This window comes from Corvus moneduloides, chromosome 1 (genome assembly GCF_009650955.1).
Source record: "Corvus moneduloides isolate bCorMon1 chromosome 1, bCorMon1.pri, whole genome shotgun sequence".
NCBI lineage: Eukaryota > Metazoa > Chordata > Aves > Passeriformes > Corvidae > Corvus > Corvus moneduloides.
The window spans coordinates 124811986-124829383 of NC_045476.1; the positions used below are offsets into that span (position 1 = coordinate 124811986).

General features: G+C 40.5%; 1 protein-coding gene across 3 annotated transcripts in view; it reads right to left on the reverse strand.

Annotated features, from left to right (window-relative positions):
* Positions 1 to 14546: 14546 nt before the first annotated feature.
* The window catches only part of TOX (thymocyte selection associated high mobility group box), a 218933-nt gene continuing 216081 nt past the window's right edge, over positions 14547 to 17398 (reverse strand). For all 3 annotated transcript variants that reach the window (XM_032126114.1, XM_032126122.1, XM_032126105.1), the window contains one exon: positions 14547 to 16812. In XM_032126114.1, the coding sequence (XP_031982005.1) occupies positions 16776 to 16812 (37 nt within the window). In that variant the 3' untranslated portion in view covers positions 14547 to 16775. The remainder of the gene's footprint in view (positions 16813 to 17398) is intronic.

Here is a 17398-nt window from a genome sequence, read left to right on the forward strand (position 1 = left end):
TACAAAATCTGCATAGGAAAAACATTAAAAACTTGAAAGAAGCAAAAATTACATTTCTTACAGAAGCAATGCTTTGGCTGCAGGGGACATATACAAACTCTTCTGTGTTCTCTTTTTCTGCTTAAATGAGTAGTATCTTGATATGCTTTACTGTTTTTGTGTGGTCAACAGCTGTAGGAAACACAATTCAATTATATTTCAATTTGAATGGTGGAAACGTAGCACGATATTACTAAAACTGTTTGGATTTAACAGAGATCTGAAACGACACAGAATCAGATGAGTTGTGACAAAGCCCTCTGAATGGTGCTGGTCTAGTTTACAGACAAAGGAATTGTGAAGAAGTTGGGGAGCACAAGATCTGAAAGTCCTAATTTGGGGAACTTACATTTATTTTGAGCTCAGACTTACCACTGGGGTCAGGGCTGTACTGAATGAAGGGTTTACTCTATCCTAAAGGACACAGCTCTGCTAGTTCCAGCAGCAACTAATTTCAGGCAGAAGCAGGGCCTGGGAGGGGAGGGGGCACAGCTGCAGTCATGGGGCTCTATGGTAGAGCCAGTGTCAGTATATGCAGGACACTTAGTACTGTTTTACTTGAAGGACAGAGAAAAGACAAAAAGAAAGGCACCAGCTCAACAAGAAAGTGTTGAGTACAGATGCTCAGTAGATTTTAGACAATTTCTTCCTCGGGTTCAAATTCTAAAGGATTTGCAGTAATTTCAGTTAAGGCAGCTTAAAAAAGGATCAACAAGGCAAGCTTGGGTGTGGACCAGTCCTGGAAAGGAAAGAGACAAAGTTCCTGAGACCAGCTTGACTGTCCTGTGCCCAGCTCACTGCCTGTGGCAGGGGCTGAAAGGGAGGTGGGCAGCCAGAGGCAGTGCCTTCCTGCAGGGCAGCAAAAAAAACACCTCTGGGACCAGACAGGAACAGCAGGACTCTGAACACAGGAAAGGCACCAGAGGAGGTGCAAGCCAAAAGGAGCTGAACATTCAAAACTCTCTGTCTTACTGCCTTGACCCCAGCCAAATCTAGGGCTTTTCAATTAAAAAAAAACAAAAACCAGAAAACCAAAACCAAGCCACAAGAGTGAGAGAGATTGAACCACCTGAATCTCGGTGTCTGTGATAACAAAGTTTTGGATAAACAAACAGTTTTGGGAACTTAAGCTTCTTAGAGCATTAGGGAGAAGAAATCCTCAGATATCATCATAATGTGTTTGCTTATTTTTTTTAATGTAATATGTCACCTAATTGCAGTGGATGGCTACTCTTGAGTGTAGTTCAATAGACTGGCACACTGAGATGGCCATATGTGGGGAAATAAACATCTTGGTAAACTCCTTGGCATGTGACCAGTATTGAGTATAAATCTACAGAACAAGGAAAAGTAGCCCTTTGTGTCACAAGATTATTTTGAACTCGAGCTTTCAAGTAGCTATCAGAGATTACCTCTCGTCTTTCACAGCATGAATTTCATGTCCGTATTGTCAGAGAATACAGAATAATATGGAAAGCAAGAAGGAAGAAAGAAGGAATTAAAGTACCTAAATCAGCTGAGTCATGGCTGAAATACAAAAAGGATTTCTGAAGGGTTGAGATTGAAATAGTAATGAAAAAATTCCCTCATCTATAGCTACAGGGTTACTTACTACAGTGTTTTTAATGGGAATTATGACTTGGTTCCTGGGGACTATCTTGCTTCAATTAATTAAACTCACACTGAGAGGACTATTTCAGCCCTGCAATGATTATTTCTTTTTTCATGGGAAAGTAGGAAAACTGATTTGAAAATAATTTGGTGACCCTTTTTTTCATTTTCTGATGTTGGAGGCTTTGAGTGGAAACTAGAACTCGAACCACAGACCTGAGCCTGGGAGCAGAGCATGAGGGGAGAGGTGACAACCATTGAGGGCATCACTGCAAGAAAGCATGGACAAAATATCTCTAATAACATCACCCCTCATATCAATTTGTCTTTCATATTTCTTTTCTGTATTCCTACTGCTTTTTGCCTCTCACCCGGAATTCCTTTTTGTTTCTGAGCTCCAAGTTGCTTTTTCAAAAGAAATAGAAAATTGTTTTGGTTCACTTATTTATTTTAAAGTAAGGCAAAAGGGTAAGTCTTCTTCTCTGGGGTAAAAGGAATCACGCTAGCTCCAGTGACTGCTAGGCAGAGTAATAGCCAACTCATTGGAGCCAGATGGTCTTTCAAAACAGCCTGTTATTCTCCAAGGTATCAGGTTGACTCCTACAGGAGACACCACTGCCCAGATTTTGCTCCTTTCCCTTTTCTCAGAAGCAAAACAGGTTATTTGGAACTATCTTCCATTTTGAAACAAGTCACTCATCACTATATTCTCTCTCCTTGAAGTTGGACAGACAGTAGTGCCTGTGGTAACTTTGAAAACACCACTGGGTGATAAGAACCATACAATTAAACCCATGAGTGATAATGAACAGATGCATCCCTCCCACAGATGCTTTCTCATATCAAATGAAGTGTGTCTGCAAGATTTTATCAGTTTGAGGTGTTTACTCAACTTTAGAGAAAAATGTGACCTACCTCAATAATCCCCCATATCTTTCACCCTGGGCTTTTTACCTTTGTGGGTAAGGTTTTGTTGCTTCTGTTAAACTGATTTTTCTGATCTTAGCAAAATTAAAAACAAAAAGGCATGTGACTCCTTGTGGGTTTACAATAAACAAAGCCAGTGCGCATGTACTATCTGATGGGGGATCTTTCTCTACGCTCTTACTAACCATTGAGATATTTTTCCCCTAATGGGAGAGGACAAAGATAAAATCTCAGTTTGTATCAGTAACAGAGCAAGGAGACACTGGAAGATCTTATTTGTCATCATTTTTAATCCAGGGGTGGCCAGGATAGGATGGTTTCCAGGAACAATCTGTCTTTAACATGTTGAAACTTCGTTTTGCCCTCTGGTATTGCCACACTGGTATTGCCACACTGGTATTTACTGTGGCGCAGCAGGAGTAACCCTGGCACATGCCTAGGAAGTGATTGGGAGCTTTCACACTGGGGCCTGTGCAGGTCTCAAGCAGGCTGGGAAGCTGTGAGCCCTTGCAGCTGTGGGGTGATTGGTGTGGCCAGGAGGGGAGTGCAGCACCCGCCAGCTCTCCGGCTCTGCCACTGCTCTGTTTAGAACCACTGGTCAGCCATTAACTTCTCTGTATACCTGCTTCTTCCTTTTTGTCTGTCCTGATGTTTTGGATGGAAACCTCTGTAAGTGAAGGATGCATTTTATCATGTGTCTGTCAAGTGCCAGTTTTGGCTGGGAAATCTCAGCACTCCTGTGAGATGAATGGTAATTCCAATAATAAAGGCAAAGGCTGGCCATCTGGCTGCTATTATGGTAATGTGTTGCTCCATGACAGTGGGACACTCTGTGCAGCTGCTTCTCTGTCTCATTCTGTGTTGGAAAAGACTGTTCTTAGACTTTGGGCTAAAACTCCACAGCATGGAGATAGAAAAGGCCTCTGGTAATGCCCCTGACCTAGGTACAGAGGCTGAAAAGAACCCCACCATCTGGAGGGTATCACTCAGGATTGTATGTCCTATGGTACTCAACAGTGAGCAACAACTACACCACTGGGTTTACCCCCAAAGTGAATGACAGTCACTGCTCACAAGTGATCATCTTCTCAGACTATTCCATCCATGCCTATCTTGGCAGATAACTTTCTCTGTCCCCAAAGAGTAAGAACTCTCCTGCTTTTATTCAAACATCTATGGATAATGACAGGAATCTGACTTAGTAGCAAACATTTTCACCTCCCAGTCAGCTCCAGATCTGGCTGTACACCCTGCCCACCTCACTCCATTTGCTGCTTGCAGAATTGATGCATTTCTGGTTGGCATATAGCAGACTCTTCAGTGCTTTGGGATTGAGATATCACTACAGCCATGAGTCACAAAATGAAACAAAACATAAATTTGAAATTACTTATAAGCTGCATAATTTATGTTGATCAGAGTTTTCAGATATGGCCTTTTTCATATTATGAGTCATGACTTGGGATAATAATTCACATGGCTGAATTTAGTGCTACTGATAATACTTAGTAGAGGGAAACTATCAAATACTTAGTCTTGATGTTGTCTATTGTGTTCTCCCATTAGTTTCCTTCAGTTCACACTCTATGTTTGGCACAACCTACATTAAAAAATGCTATTGCATTTACAAAATTATTTTTACTATCTCAGAGAGATAGCTTGCAAACTCAAAATTGAAACTAAAACTCCTTTCCTTTCACATTTACATACAACTCCAGAAGTGGCCCTATCCCATCCCAGAGCCACAACACACAGATCAGTTTGCATTAAGAGATGAGGATTTTGTAGCCTGTTGGAACACATGGCAGGAAAGATAGGGAATAGGAACAGGCTCCTTAGGGGTGATGGTCATTGTGTGGATGGTGCTGGGGTTGTCATGGTCTTTTTCATCCTCAAGGACAAAACTAATGGGTTTCTGTAGGGAAATGGACTTAAAACCATACTTAGGCCTGGAGTGAAGAGGAACTTCTTGACTTCAGCAAGGAGATGTCCTGCCTAAACAACCTAGTGGCCTTCTATAATGGAGTGACTACAGCAGTGGACAAGGGAAGGCCTACAGATGTCATCTACCTGGACTTCTGTACGGCCTTTGACAGAGCCCCGCACAACATCCTTCTCTCTAAACTGGAGAGACATGGATTGGATCGACGACCTGTTTGATGGATGAGGAATTGGTTGGGCACCCCATGTTGGACATCCCATTCCATTAATGGAAACATTCAAGGGCAGGCTTGATGGAGCCCTGAGCAGGAATCAGATCAGGATGGGGCCTGTAGCAACCTGATCTAGCAAAAATTGTCCCTCCCCATTCCAGGGGAGTTGGACTAGGTGACATTTAATATGCAAGCTATTCAGTGATTCTATGATTCCAAGAGAGTCCTCTCAAGTGAGCTACCGCTTAAGAAACACAGATATATCAGGGTCCAACACTGAAGTGGTGAAATAAGTTATTTGGCCGTGCTGCTACACCTTTTAAATCCCAAAGATGTGCTGAAGTGTAAGATAATTTTTTTTACCTGAGCTTTTTTATCCCTGTTCAGGCCAAACTTGCTCATATCCAGAAGTCATCACAGGCTGTAATTCTGTAATTTTTTAAATCCCCATGGAGACCTTGCTGTAGCAGCATCCTCTGGAGAGAGGCAGGTTCTCTGCATGGCCCAAAGCAGGTGGAACAGTCACATGTCATATTGCAAATTGGATGCTTATTCCATTGCGAGCCCTTCCTTTGTGTGAGGAAAATTAAATCTCTGGCTTGTCTAAGGACAAGGAAGGCTGACTCTGTTTTGAGGACAATAGCGAATTTTGTCTCTCTCTTGAAACACAGCTTCATTCATTTTAAGTGTTTGCTTCTGTGCCTTTACCTATTTTATCTGTTTCCCTTTTGAAAAACAGCATAGCATGGAATTAAGGCATTCATTGAATACCGTTCAGTGCTTGGCTTCGCTCATACATTTCTGCAGTCTATATTGGTTTTCTACTTTTTTATTCAGTTGTATTCAAAACAATGGCAAAGTCCCTTTAGTTGTGATGATAGAGAATGAGGTCTTACTTGAGAAACACCTTCTTAGGCTTCTTGACTTGCATGTGTCTCTCAAGAGGATACCTTCTGATTCATTTTGGAAAGGGCATTAAAATCTCAAGATCAATTTCTTTTCCCAAACAAGATAAAAGGAACCATTTGGAAAGTAACCAATGCAGGCAAATCAGTTACAGCAGATTGTTCAAAAGATGAGTTACATTGCTTTTCTGTTTGCAAATGTGTGCCATGAGCCTGGTGTTTAGAGAGATGAGCTGGCTGTTTCTGGATATGCAGCTTATTCATGAATGGTTCATTGTAATTCAACTCACGGCTCTTTCGAGGGCACACAAGTCATGGTTTGGGTCAGTTTTCTCCAACTGGATACACATTATTCTTTTAGAATCTGTTTCCCTGATATAAACATTCATCACGACAGAATCACTGTAATGACTATTTGCTGCTGTGATGAGAGAGTTCCCTTAGAGCACAGGGGGGAGGGGAAGGCTGCTCACCCAGAGGAATGTGCTGAATTCCATACAATTGGAATGCAATTCTGTAAAATACCAGCCATGGGGATGGTTCTTAGTCTACTTAAGTTTTACATGGCACATGATAGTTAATTTTTCAGGTGTGACTGAAAAGTTAATTTTTCAGGTATGACTGAAATAGTTGGCAATGGCTGATGGCCCAACTTCAAAGGCTGATGACCCAGTTGACTTCAAAGCACAGAGAGGAAAGATCAAAAAAATGCTGGAGGAGAAGGATAAATGAAGATGTAACTCAGTCGCTTTGCCCATCCACCTGCTGCTCCATTGGTGTGCTGATGCAGCATTTTGGGTGTGGAAATCCCCCAAAATGCACTTATTAGACTCCTTACCAGGCTGTGAGAGATATCTCCTATAGTCTGAGTGTCTGCCATACTCCTGCGGCAGGTGTCTGAGAGGCCAGGCAGTGGGGCCAAGGCATTATGGTGGAGCAGGGTTGCCAGGGAAGGGACAGACTGACCCAAAAGGAAATAAAACCCTGAAACCTTTACCTGCTGTCAAATGGAAAGCTGAAGGTCATCAATGACAAAAGGAGTTCACTAACTTTTGACCTTGGCAAATGGATCTACGTCTCACAATCCATTGAAGAGCATCAGATGGGACAGTTACCTATTCCTGGTGTAAAAATCTCTGTGGGGCGGAGATGTCTCATCTAGCCCTCAGTATAAGTGATGTGCTTATATCTGTTTGGATTATTTTGTGAGGAAATAAACACCACAACATTCCCATTTGCCATTTTCCTATCTAGATTTTTATCTTGATTCAGGAGGCACACCATAAAAATAAGTCTTGGATCAGCAGGTATTTCTGACCCATGGGTTATTTAATTTGCTTTTATTTCATATCACAGGGGTTTGTGGCTGTCTTGGCCTGGCTTAGATTTTCCTGGTGCTGTTCATTGAAATGTTTTATTTTCCGCCATTGCCTGTAGGCACTGACATGGATTAGCCTTGACAGCACCATGCAGGGGGCTTACACACCCTGATGCTCACTAATTACAACCTCCTGAACATCCTAAGAGCTATAACAATACAGTGATGTATATATGAAGTCACAGTCCATCAGTGTATTGCCCCTGTGGTGTAAACCCTGCAAGCAATGTACTCAGGACTGGAAATCCCTTTATTCCATGGAGAGTTTTGTTCTTCTGAGTGGTTTCTATTTACATATGCTCAGGTTGTCTGAATGTCCAACAGAATGTGATACTACACCAACCCACATCTTGAAGACAGATGGGCATTTTATTTCCCTTCTTCTGCTCCATTTTTTCTTGCTTTTGACTCCCTTACCTTCTTCTTCCCACAGCTACTTGTCAACATTTTTTTTTATGGCACAGTACCTGAAGTGCCCAACCCAGGAAAACACATGTAAGGTTTATTTGTTTGTTTTAAATCTCTGTGTTAACAGGGCATTTTGCTAAATACCTGCCAGGGTCTAAATGTGAGTTCAGCCCCCTAATTGCTGGTGTGTGGATTGCTGAGTTACAGGTGATGAGGTGCAGTGCAGGGGAAGACAGTAAATTCAGTCCTACGTGAAACTCCTGAACTTGATGCAGAGGATCTGTCAGAGCTTTGGTCCCCTGCATTTCTTCAACCAGCTGATTAACTCCTACTCAGCAAAATTATTTCCCAGTGTAGGCATAGGTATTTAAGATCTCCATACGTTTTAGAGAATTAGGCAAAGGAGAGAGGATTTTTTTCCTACATAATAAGGCCCATGGAGGTACTGATCCTCCTCCTCTGGCTGCAAAGGGAGGCCAGCACAATCAGCTTCCTAAGAGCATGCCTCCATCAGGTGTTACTGTTAGGTCCTATTGATCTGCAGGACCAATGGCTGGGTGCTGGACACCCCTGAGCACCTGGAGAGCCCTGCTGAGATGAGAGAAAATGGCACATAGTGTCTGGTGTGGACCAACCATGATGACCATGAAGAGATTCTGGTGTTTCTCATGCTCTGCTTCACTCAGTCCCAAAAGATTTCTTTGAGTGATATAGGAAGACATTACACACTTAAAATGCCTCAGGTATGCCCTCCTAACCTCCCCTCAGCATGTGCAAAGCAGAGCCACATTAATTTCAATGCTAGGGGGAATTTCCTGTCTCCGGAAACACACTGAATGTATTCTCCAAAGCAATGACATCAAGACAAAAAAAAAAAAAAAAAAAGGAAGATTAAGGGTTTGCATCATTATATTTGACAGAACATATACACTACTTTTGCAGAGATTGAAATAATCATGGAAAGTTGCAAACACATAAAGGTTGTATGAACAGATGCATAAATCAAATTGTGAAGTAATTTTAATGCACTTTTTTGGACATAAATTCTTTTAGAGGACTCATCAACCACTTTCTGGTATGAATTTTGTTTAATGGTAAGAATGATGATGATTAAAATATTAGACACCAGTGAAAACTTCTCCACTTCTAAAAAAAAAAAAAAAACTATATCTAAGCCTTGAGGCAAAAATGTTAAAAATAGACATTTTTTGTATGAAACTATTTGCATAAATGAAACTAATAGGTTTTTATCTAAACCATCTGGTGGAGGAAAAGCATTAAAATATAAAGTCACATACTGAAGCCCACAGAGACTTATTCTGAATGCTATATGTTAAAAAAATTTAAAAAGGAAAACTGTATCTTTTCCTTCATTTATCTGAGGCCTTGCTCTTCAGAGTCCAAGCTTTAACCAGTTAGTTTTGCTTTGGCAAAACCAATACACTCCTTCTGGTCTTCGCTTAAAATTTGTGCTCCTAATAATGCAATCTAAATTCATTTCAGAAAAGTGATTAGTGGATTAGCATTTATGGTTTGCTTGGGAGGTTTTTTCTCCCCTTAAATAAACCTCTACAGGAAACTCAGATACAAATGACATTCACTTTTGTTTTTTCTGTACATGTAAAACCAGACTGCAAGACCTCAGTTTAAAATAGCACAATTTACTGTAGCACAAGCTGTGTAACAGGAAGTAACCAACTCTCACCCCCTTTCACAATTTGAACCAAACAACCATGATCTGCTGGGCTTTCTTTCGATCCTGTGTGTAGGGGGTTTTGTGTGAAACTGAATCACAGACTAGCCTGGATTGGAAGGGATCTCTGCAGGTTTTCTGGTCCATCTGATGCCTACAGGCAAAGCTGGTACAACTTAGAAAGGGCTCTTCAGGGCTATCCTGTTGACTTTTGAGTATCTTCAAGTATGGAAACCCCACAGTCTCTTTGGGCTCCTGTTTCAGTGTTTTCAACCTTCCCCATGTGCTTATTTTTACCCTAATATCTAATCAGGACTTTCCTTATTTCAGCTTGTGTCTGTTGTCTCTTGCCATTCATGTATGCCTCCAGAAAGATTTGCTCTGTCTTCTCTACAGCTCCACTGTGCAGTTACAGACTGCAGAGGGAACTCCTCTCCTTGAGACTGACCAGATCCAGCATTCTCAGCCCTCCACCTTAGCCCTGTGTTCCAGTTCCTGACCATCATGATGGCCTCCTCTGGATTCACTCCAGTATGTCAATGTTTTCCTTGTATCAGGGTCACTTCTGGAAAGGGTCCTGCTTCTGGAGTCATGTTCCTTCCCAGTCTGAAGGTGACAACACTACAAGAAGATAGGATGGCCTATTTCTGACTTTTGCTCAAATTGTCCTCAAAAAATTCTCCCTTGAGAGTTTAGAAATACTCAGCCTTGAAAATCTATCAGCCATGTACTGCAGAGGCATGACCTTCCTGCTGGGAGCTCATTGTGCATCTGCTTCCAGCCTGCTTGCAGAGAGCAGCTTCTGCTGTGGATGCAGATGCAGGACAGTCCCACGCAGCTGTCATGACTCTGTCCTGGTGAGTCTTATCAGTCTTCTTGGTGGAAGAAATATGTGTTTGTATGGTGCTTTCTTAGGTCTGATGTAGAAAGGCAGGTAAAAGGCTTCATTGAGTTCTAGGCAGAAATTCTGGAAAAAAAAAAAAGAGAAATAAATCAGCTTGAAGGATATGAATGATATAGTCAAAATTCCAGTCTCATGAGCTTTGATATTTTAATCAAGGATTCCAGGAACCTAAAACCAGAGATTACTCAGACTTCTTTTTATTTTAATCTTTTAAAATTAATTTAGTGTTAAGTTCAAAAATAGCACTCAGCTGTCCACATATGACTTAAAAGTAGAACTGCTGAAGACAAATAAAACCTGGCAACTTCCCCCTTTTCATTATTTGTAAAATCTCACCTAAGTTAAAGCTGCCCCTCTGGACCTGAGCACTGCTTCACAGATTTTGAACCTTAGTTATGACTAAAGCAGAAGACTGTTTTTCAAAACTCTCAGATCTTAGCTACCTTTCCTCTAAATTACTCTGTGTCCCTGGGCACATCACTTACCTCCTTTCATATTCATCTCTTTAACAAAACCATGTAGCACATGCTTGTATGCCAGAGAAGTGGAGAGGCTCAGCTCATTATTTTGAACTCTGAGCAAAACATGAAGGCTTCCTCTGCTAATTAGGGCATCAGCCTTATTTATTCAAGTGGTGATATGTTTTTGAATGAACTTTGGATCTTCATGTTGCTATCTAAGCTGTGCTACATAGACAGTAGGAAAAATCTTTCTTGCATCTTCAGTATTTAACAATATGACTGTACTGATGGCACAAACATGGATCCAGGTGTTTCATTGTGAAGAAAGTTGGAATTACAAAAGCAGCCTGCAGGCTTTGTGTCTGCAAAGGGCTTATGCTGCCACAGGTATTGTGCTAGCACCCCATGTGCCCCCACCCCCAGCCCACATTGGAAAGGTTTTGGACTTCTTTCACTTTCCACTGAAACTCAGCACTATTGGAGCACCAAGGTCAGCATATATGCTGTGCATAAAGCTGGGAAATTTTTGACTGCATGCATCAAAGTTTGAGAAACCAGAATGTTCACTAGATGTTTTCTTTGTCTTCCTTTCTATTTTATTTTTTTTGAAACTACTGGAGCCAGGCCAATTGTAAGGCAGAACTTCTTAGAAAGCAGTTTAGAGCAGCATCTGAAATGGGTGATTCTTAGAGCCTTCGGAGACTTCTGCATTACAAAATGTGTGCCCAGCCTTCTGTGAAAAAGTGGCACATGGAAGATCACCTACTTGTATGTTTGATTTAGCTAAAGAACACAGTTTATAAAGATAACAAAGACATCCATCCTTGATCTAATATTTTTTTTTCCCCAGGAGGTTGTGTATACACTCTGCTGTTTGGTAAATTCAGAGTTCAAAGGAAAAGTATTTTGGTTTGAGTTTGAAATTTTATGACCTAAACATCCAGCCTCTGGACATGGCTCTGAGTTCTCTGGTTCTGCCTGCTGTGTGTGCTCGGTGTCTGCTGTCTGCATCCTCACTGCTCAGCTGGCCGGCAGTCTGGAAAATGCTGATGTTCTAAGGGTTACTGGATTACAATTGTTCTCTGCAAACAAAATTCACATCTGTTCTGACAACTTATTTCAGCCTGATGCAACTTGAAAAGGTCGAGATTAATCCCAGAAAATCAGACTTCTATTTGAAAGGCCAAATCAACTTTAATTGTAACACATGGTTATTTGTATTGGCATTTAGCTGCAGCCGTTTATCCTTCTTTCCACTGGTATTATTTGTTTCTGAGCTTGCTACTAAAGCCTACAATGCCAGCTGAAATGTTTTAAGTAATGTAACAAAAATAACAGCTGACATCTTTCCTTTTACAGGTTTTACAGGTTTCCAGAGTATTTTGTGTGCATGACTTTTATGACTTTTGTTTATCAGCAGTCTGGGTAAAAAAAGTCATAGAAGAAAATGTTGGTTCATTTTATAAAGATTAATGGCGTCTACTGTACCCTCCTATCCTGCTGGCTTTATCCATCAGAGCCTGAGGGGATGAACCACTTGCTCTGGAGTTCTGCCTCCTATCCAACTTTGATCCCAGACGTTAAGGGATTTAAAGCCCCTACACATAACCCCAGTTGCAAGCTGTGCTTTTCCATGTCGATGAGGTGACTAAGAGCAGCACCCCTCCCCTAGGCGTGGTGTAACACCTCTCTAACTACCCTGCTTCTCCTGGCAGCTGCTATCAGCTCAGCCGTTCATCCATCAACTGATAGCAGAGCTCTCAGATCCCCTGAAAAGTGACAGGATGAAAGAGACTGATTTGGCAATACTTTGCTCTTGCTGTTTGGCCTGGAGAAAGATACTCTAAGTGGTAAGATTGTTTAGCAACAGCTGGCAAGCACCCGGGTGTGAGCCTGATTTTCAGACATGACAAGCACTTATAGGAATGTTGCCAGATACAGCTGTTTAAAAGCCTTAATAAACAGCAAGTCAATACTAATCTTTGCCAAATTAATCTTTTCCTTGACAGCCCATCAGAGCAATTATACTCAGACTCGTTGTAAACACACAATTGTCAGAGGGTAAGGACCTTCTCTGCAGTATACTGTGGGTTTTTGCACACATTGTTTTCCAAATAGGTAGGTTTCCTTTTCCTTTCCTCTTCCTCTCTCTTTCTCTTTTTTTTTTCCTCCTCTCATTTTATTTTCTGGCCGATTACATGATTGCCAGCTTGGTGTTACCCTGAAAGAAATTTCTTTGTAAAGTGTCTATCGCAGCAAGTCCTTAATAGAATGTGAAATGATGACAGTCACAGGATCCATGCAGATGCACATTTGCTAGTGGGTTTCTCTAATTAGGCAGTAACTGTGACAGACTCTGAAACGTTACAAGTCATTGTTCTCACTTGTCCTCTTGTTGGTGAAGCAAGAGCTACATTTGAGATGTGATTTAATGTGCTGCTGGGTAATAATAAAATACATGGATTTGCAAAGAAAAGCAAATGGTATCTGTGAGACCTGACACAAAGCACCTCCTATTCTCCAGGGTGCTCAGCACCTCCTGCAACACTGCCATCATGCTGCTGTACTCACCAAATAATATTTTATTTCAATGCAAAAGGGCTTGAAAACACCAGAAAAAATAATTAACAGGGTAATGGTTGTTCATCTGTCTGCCTGCCTGTCTATCTATCTAGTGTTCTTGTCTATATCTCTGCCTCTATCTGCAGCTATATCTGTCTCTATACCTACCTATCAATGGGAGTCCAGGGGCGTAACTCCTGTATTGGCTACGTAACAGCTCTTTAGCTACTTCTCACAGTGTGTGCAAAATAAGGATTTTTACCTACTCCATTTTCCCCAAACACAGAAAGATATCTCTGTGGATCTGCCATGTTTACAGGACTGGGTAAGAAACAGGCAGACACAGACTTGGAGATGGTAGTTCAAGGTGAGATGATGTCTCAAAAGGCTAAGGAAGGTGGTAAGAGCATGTTTTACCTTCCAGTAATGAGCTCTTTTATTGTTGGGTTTCATGTTTACAGAGGAGCCTCACAGGGAATATTTGGCAGGGACGCCACTGGAATCAGGAGCTGGTATTTGGTGAGAGAGAGAGAAGTGGGCATGAATGCATTACATTTCCCTGTGAATGGCTGGGGCCCTCTATGAATACATTACTTACTGCCTGTGGATGAATGTGAGGGGAAAATCCTATGGCAGGCCCGTTTGAATTGGAATTTGGCTTCTTCTGTCAGAGGTAGCAGCTGGATGAGATTTCTGCTTGAACATATGTGAGTCTAGGGATAGAGAGACCAGGATATCTCCTGTCACCAAAACATGGCACATAGAGAGCAGCAGTGAAATCAAAGAGCCTTTGCTTTTCAAAACCTCTGCTCACCTTGGTGCAAGCAGATGGGATTTACAACCTGCAGAGTGCATATGTCGCCAACTTTGCATTTTGCCCACCACATTTTAAAAATAATTTAAAAATATATTAATTTCAATGAATGGGAGACTATTTCCTTTGGTTTTTATCACTCTGACAGATGTTTTTATCATATTTGCTTGCTGTTACTGTGTTGCTTCCATGTGCAGGTTGTTTAGTTCCTGAGGGCTTTCTCATTATCATGGTTAGGACAGATGGTGACTTACAACCAGTGACTGGGGTGTCTGTGTTACCGTGGTGCCTAAGGCACAGTGCTGCAGCGAAGGATGGGACACGTCTTCACCAGCTCCAGTGGAGTTTCACCTGCTTACAAAAGGATCCCAACCATCTATTGGCAATTTGTATCTGTCAGTACTCAGCCAAAAACAAACAGCAGATTGCCCATGGCTGGCAACCATTTCTTTTTCCCAAGGTCAGACATGAGGAACTGACATTTATGCATTGAAGCTGGATCTTTCTTTTGGAAAAAAATGGTTTCAGTATACCCATGGCGAGAACTGCTGCTCTTCCAGCACAGTTGTCCCATCTGAACAGAGTCCGGACACAGGACCACACTCAGAGCACTGGATGGGTAAAGTGCTGCACAGCTAACACACTGCAGGTTCCCGTGCTTACAGACTGAGAGACACCAATTAGCCAGAGGTTCATACAGAATAAGTATTTTATTCATGATGTATTTTTTTATTTACATTAAAGTTTTCTTGTATTTCGAACTCTGCTTGGATACCGAAATTAACAACTTTATGTGACTGCGCACCTGCTCTAAAAGAAATGAAGATAACACAGTTCTTTCCCATAAAAGAAAAAGGAAAACTGCCTGTCAAAATCAAAGTTGATTTTTCTCATTCCCAGTAATTATCTTTTCTCTTTAGAATTAATATGAGTGGAAAATGTAGTTTACTATAATATAATAAATAGAAGACATTGGGTAATTAGTAGTGCTGATATATTTCTAAAGTACTAAACAGACAAACAATAAACTGTGAATTTAATCACGAGTTCTCATACAGTTTCAAGACAGGAAAATTAGAGCTCTCAGCTACAGTCATTTGAGTAATCACATCTGATCTGCATTATTTATTAGTTATTACATGCCAAGTGATTCTGATTGTACATTGCCTGAAATCATTCAGAAGCAAGCATGCCTTTGTTTCTGTTTTGTTTTATAAAGAAAAATCAATGGCATTGCCTAATGTGTATTCTATCTGAATTGCTTCCTTTATTTCACACAGAAAATACAAATCAGTGGTACTGCTCATTAATGGGACAGGCATCTGGGACAAAATCATCCAGAAATGTATTTTCAGAGCTATCCCTGATCCCAAACATTGACAAAATACCTTCTTTTGGATATTTTTATCCCTTTCCCTGTGGCTGTTGAACTTACCTTTCATTTTAGAATTTATTTCTGATATACTCCCTAAAATTCTTTAGGACCTTTTGCATATATAATAAAATGGCCGAAGCATATTTGGTAATATTTCTTTTGGTAATATGTTTATTCCACTTGACAAATTAACAAAACATGATGAAGTTCCAAGAAGCAGTGTTATGCAGTTTTATTCAGTCAGTTTTGTTGGTTCAAGTCTTAGTTTTGGGCAACTTCCTGCTACAATGCTTTAAGAAGGGAATTACTTAAAATACCTTTTTTTTCTTTTCCTTAACAACCAAAGAAATAGAGAAATAGTTCTTCGTTACCTTCATTTTCTGCCAATAAAGCAGGTTTGTTGTTACATTTGTCACTGTAAAAACTAAATATTCACATCAGTTGTGAACAATTTGTGCCAGCAAAACTTAAAGCGTCAAAGAAACCTCTTTAAAATGCTAACAAATTTACTTACAAACACCTATATTTATTATTTCATAAATAGGCGCAACAGGTTCCATAAAAAAGATTAAATACAGACACAGTATGAAGAAACAATAATACATAGCCATATGTAGAGGTTATAATTTAGCTGTCTCCAATCTGTTTCTGCATCTAATAAAATATCAGGTAAGCATTTGGCAGTTTTATACATAAAAGGACTTAAATGACGTTTACTAACCAGTACACATAAAGTGATTTTCTGTAAAAAAAAAGAAGCATTTTTTTAGGCAGTACAAAATAAATGTGTTTGCTCTTTATCAACATTAGTTTTTTCTCCTAAGTTTTTTGTGTTTATTTCATGAGACAAAGCCAATATTTTTAATTAATATAATTTGGGACTATTTTACTTTTTTCTCCAAACACTTTGAAAATATAGACTATCAGTCAGTTGTTTAAAAACGAAGTAAAAATATGAATGTTTGCCAATTTTACCCTTATTGTGAAATCAATAAACTGGAATGAGCCAGTTTCAATTACAATTAGCTACAAAAACATTCACATTTTATACTCTAGGAGAGTGTAACATAGATGCTATTTACAAACTTGCTATGACTGCTACATCAAGCCATTTAAAAAGTCTTTAGTAGTTTCATATAAACACCCATTATGAAAAACCAATGGAAAATCCAGGACTTTTATCCGAGACATCTACAGTTGCTAAGGCAGTTACTATCGCAGCACTTCACAGCAAAAACCAACATAAAATCTGAATGGTCCAAGTTTCCTTCAAGGAAGAAGAAAAGCAATGTCCGTTAAAGGATCTCAGGGAAGGGGTGGAAAGGAGAAAGAAAGAGAAAAAATGGGGGAAAAAAAAAAAAAAAGAAAAGGAAAGAAGCAAGACTATTTTTTCCAGAGTGGGTGACCCACAAGCTCAAATTGTCCTAAGTGCTTAGCAACTTGTATTTTCTAATAAAATGCAGAACTGCCTTGGCTGCATAAAGCAATCCATGATGAAAAGACTTCCCTGCATTCCTCAGTGGAAAGGAGAGGTGTTTCAGATTTTCAGGTAAGGTAGAGTGCTTTGTCCCTCTGCATGCCCCTGTTCAAAGAGAAAAAGAACAAATGTGATTTTTTTTTTACATTTGAAAAAGTTTTAGTCATATTCTTCAAAAAAAAGAAAAAGAAATGAGCCCCACAACCCCACTGCATGTCATTAATTCCAAGCATATCACTGAAGTACAGCTGCATTGCCATGGTAATAACAAGAAAAATCATAGTGACACATGTCACAACCTGGAGACCACATCTGGCTCTAAAACAGCACAGGACTGGGACATGGGTTTAAGCACTGGTGTGGGATAACCTGCACTAGTGGGCTGGCAGCACTGACTGTCAAAAACTGCTTGGATAGAGCTGTGGATTTAGCACAGAGCTTGGAATGATGCTCCATAAGCACTCTATACAAAGCAGCCACTTTCCTTAGAAGGCAGGAGAGCTTGGTTACATGAACATGGGTGTCAGCCACTGATACCTCTGGCATATTTTATTTACTAGTGCAGATATAGCCTGTATCTAAAACGTGTTGGGTTGGCAGGTTCAGGTAAGCACTTGCAAGGGGACAGCAGAAGCTTAGCAAAGATAGGTTTAAGTTCAGGCACACGGATTCACAAAGGCTTTTCTACACA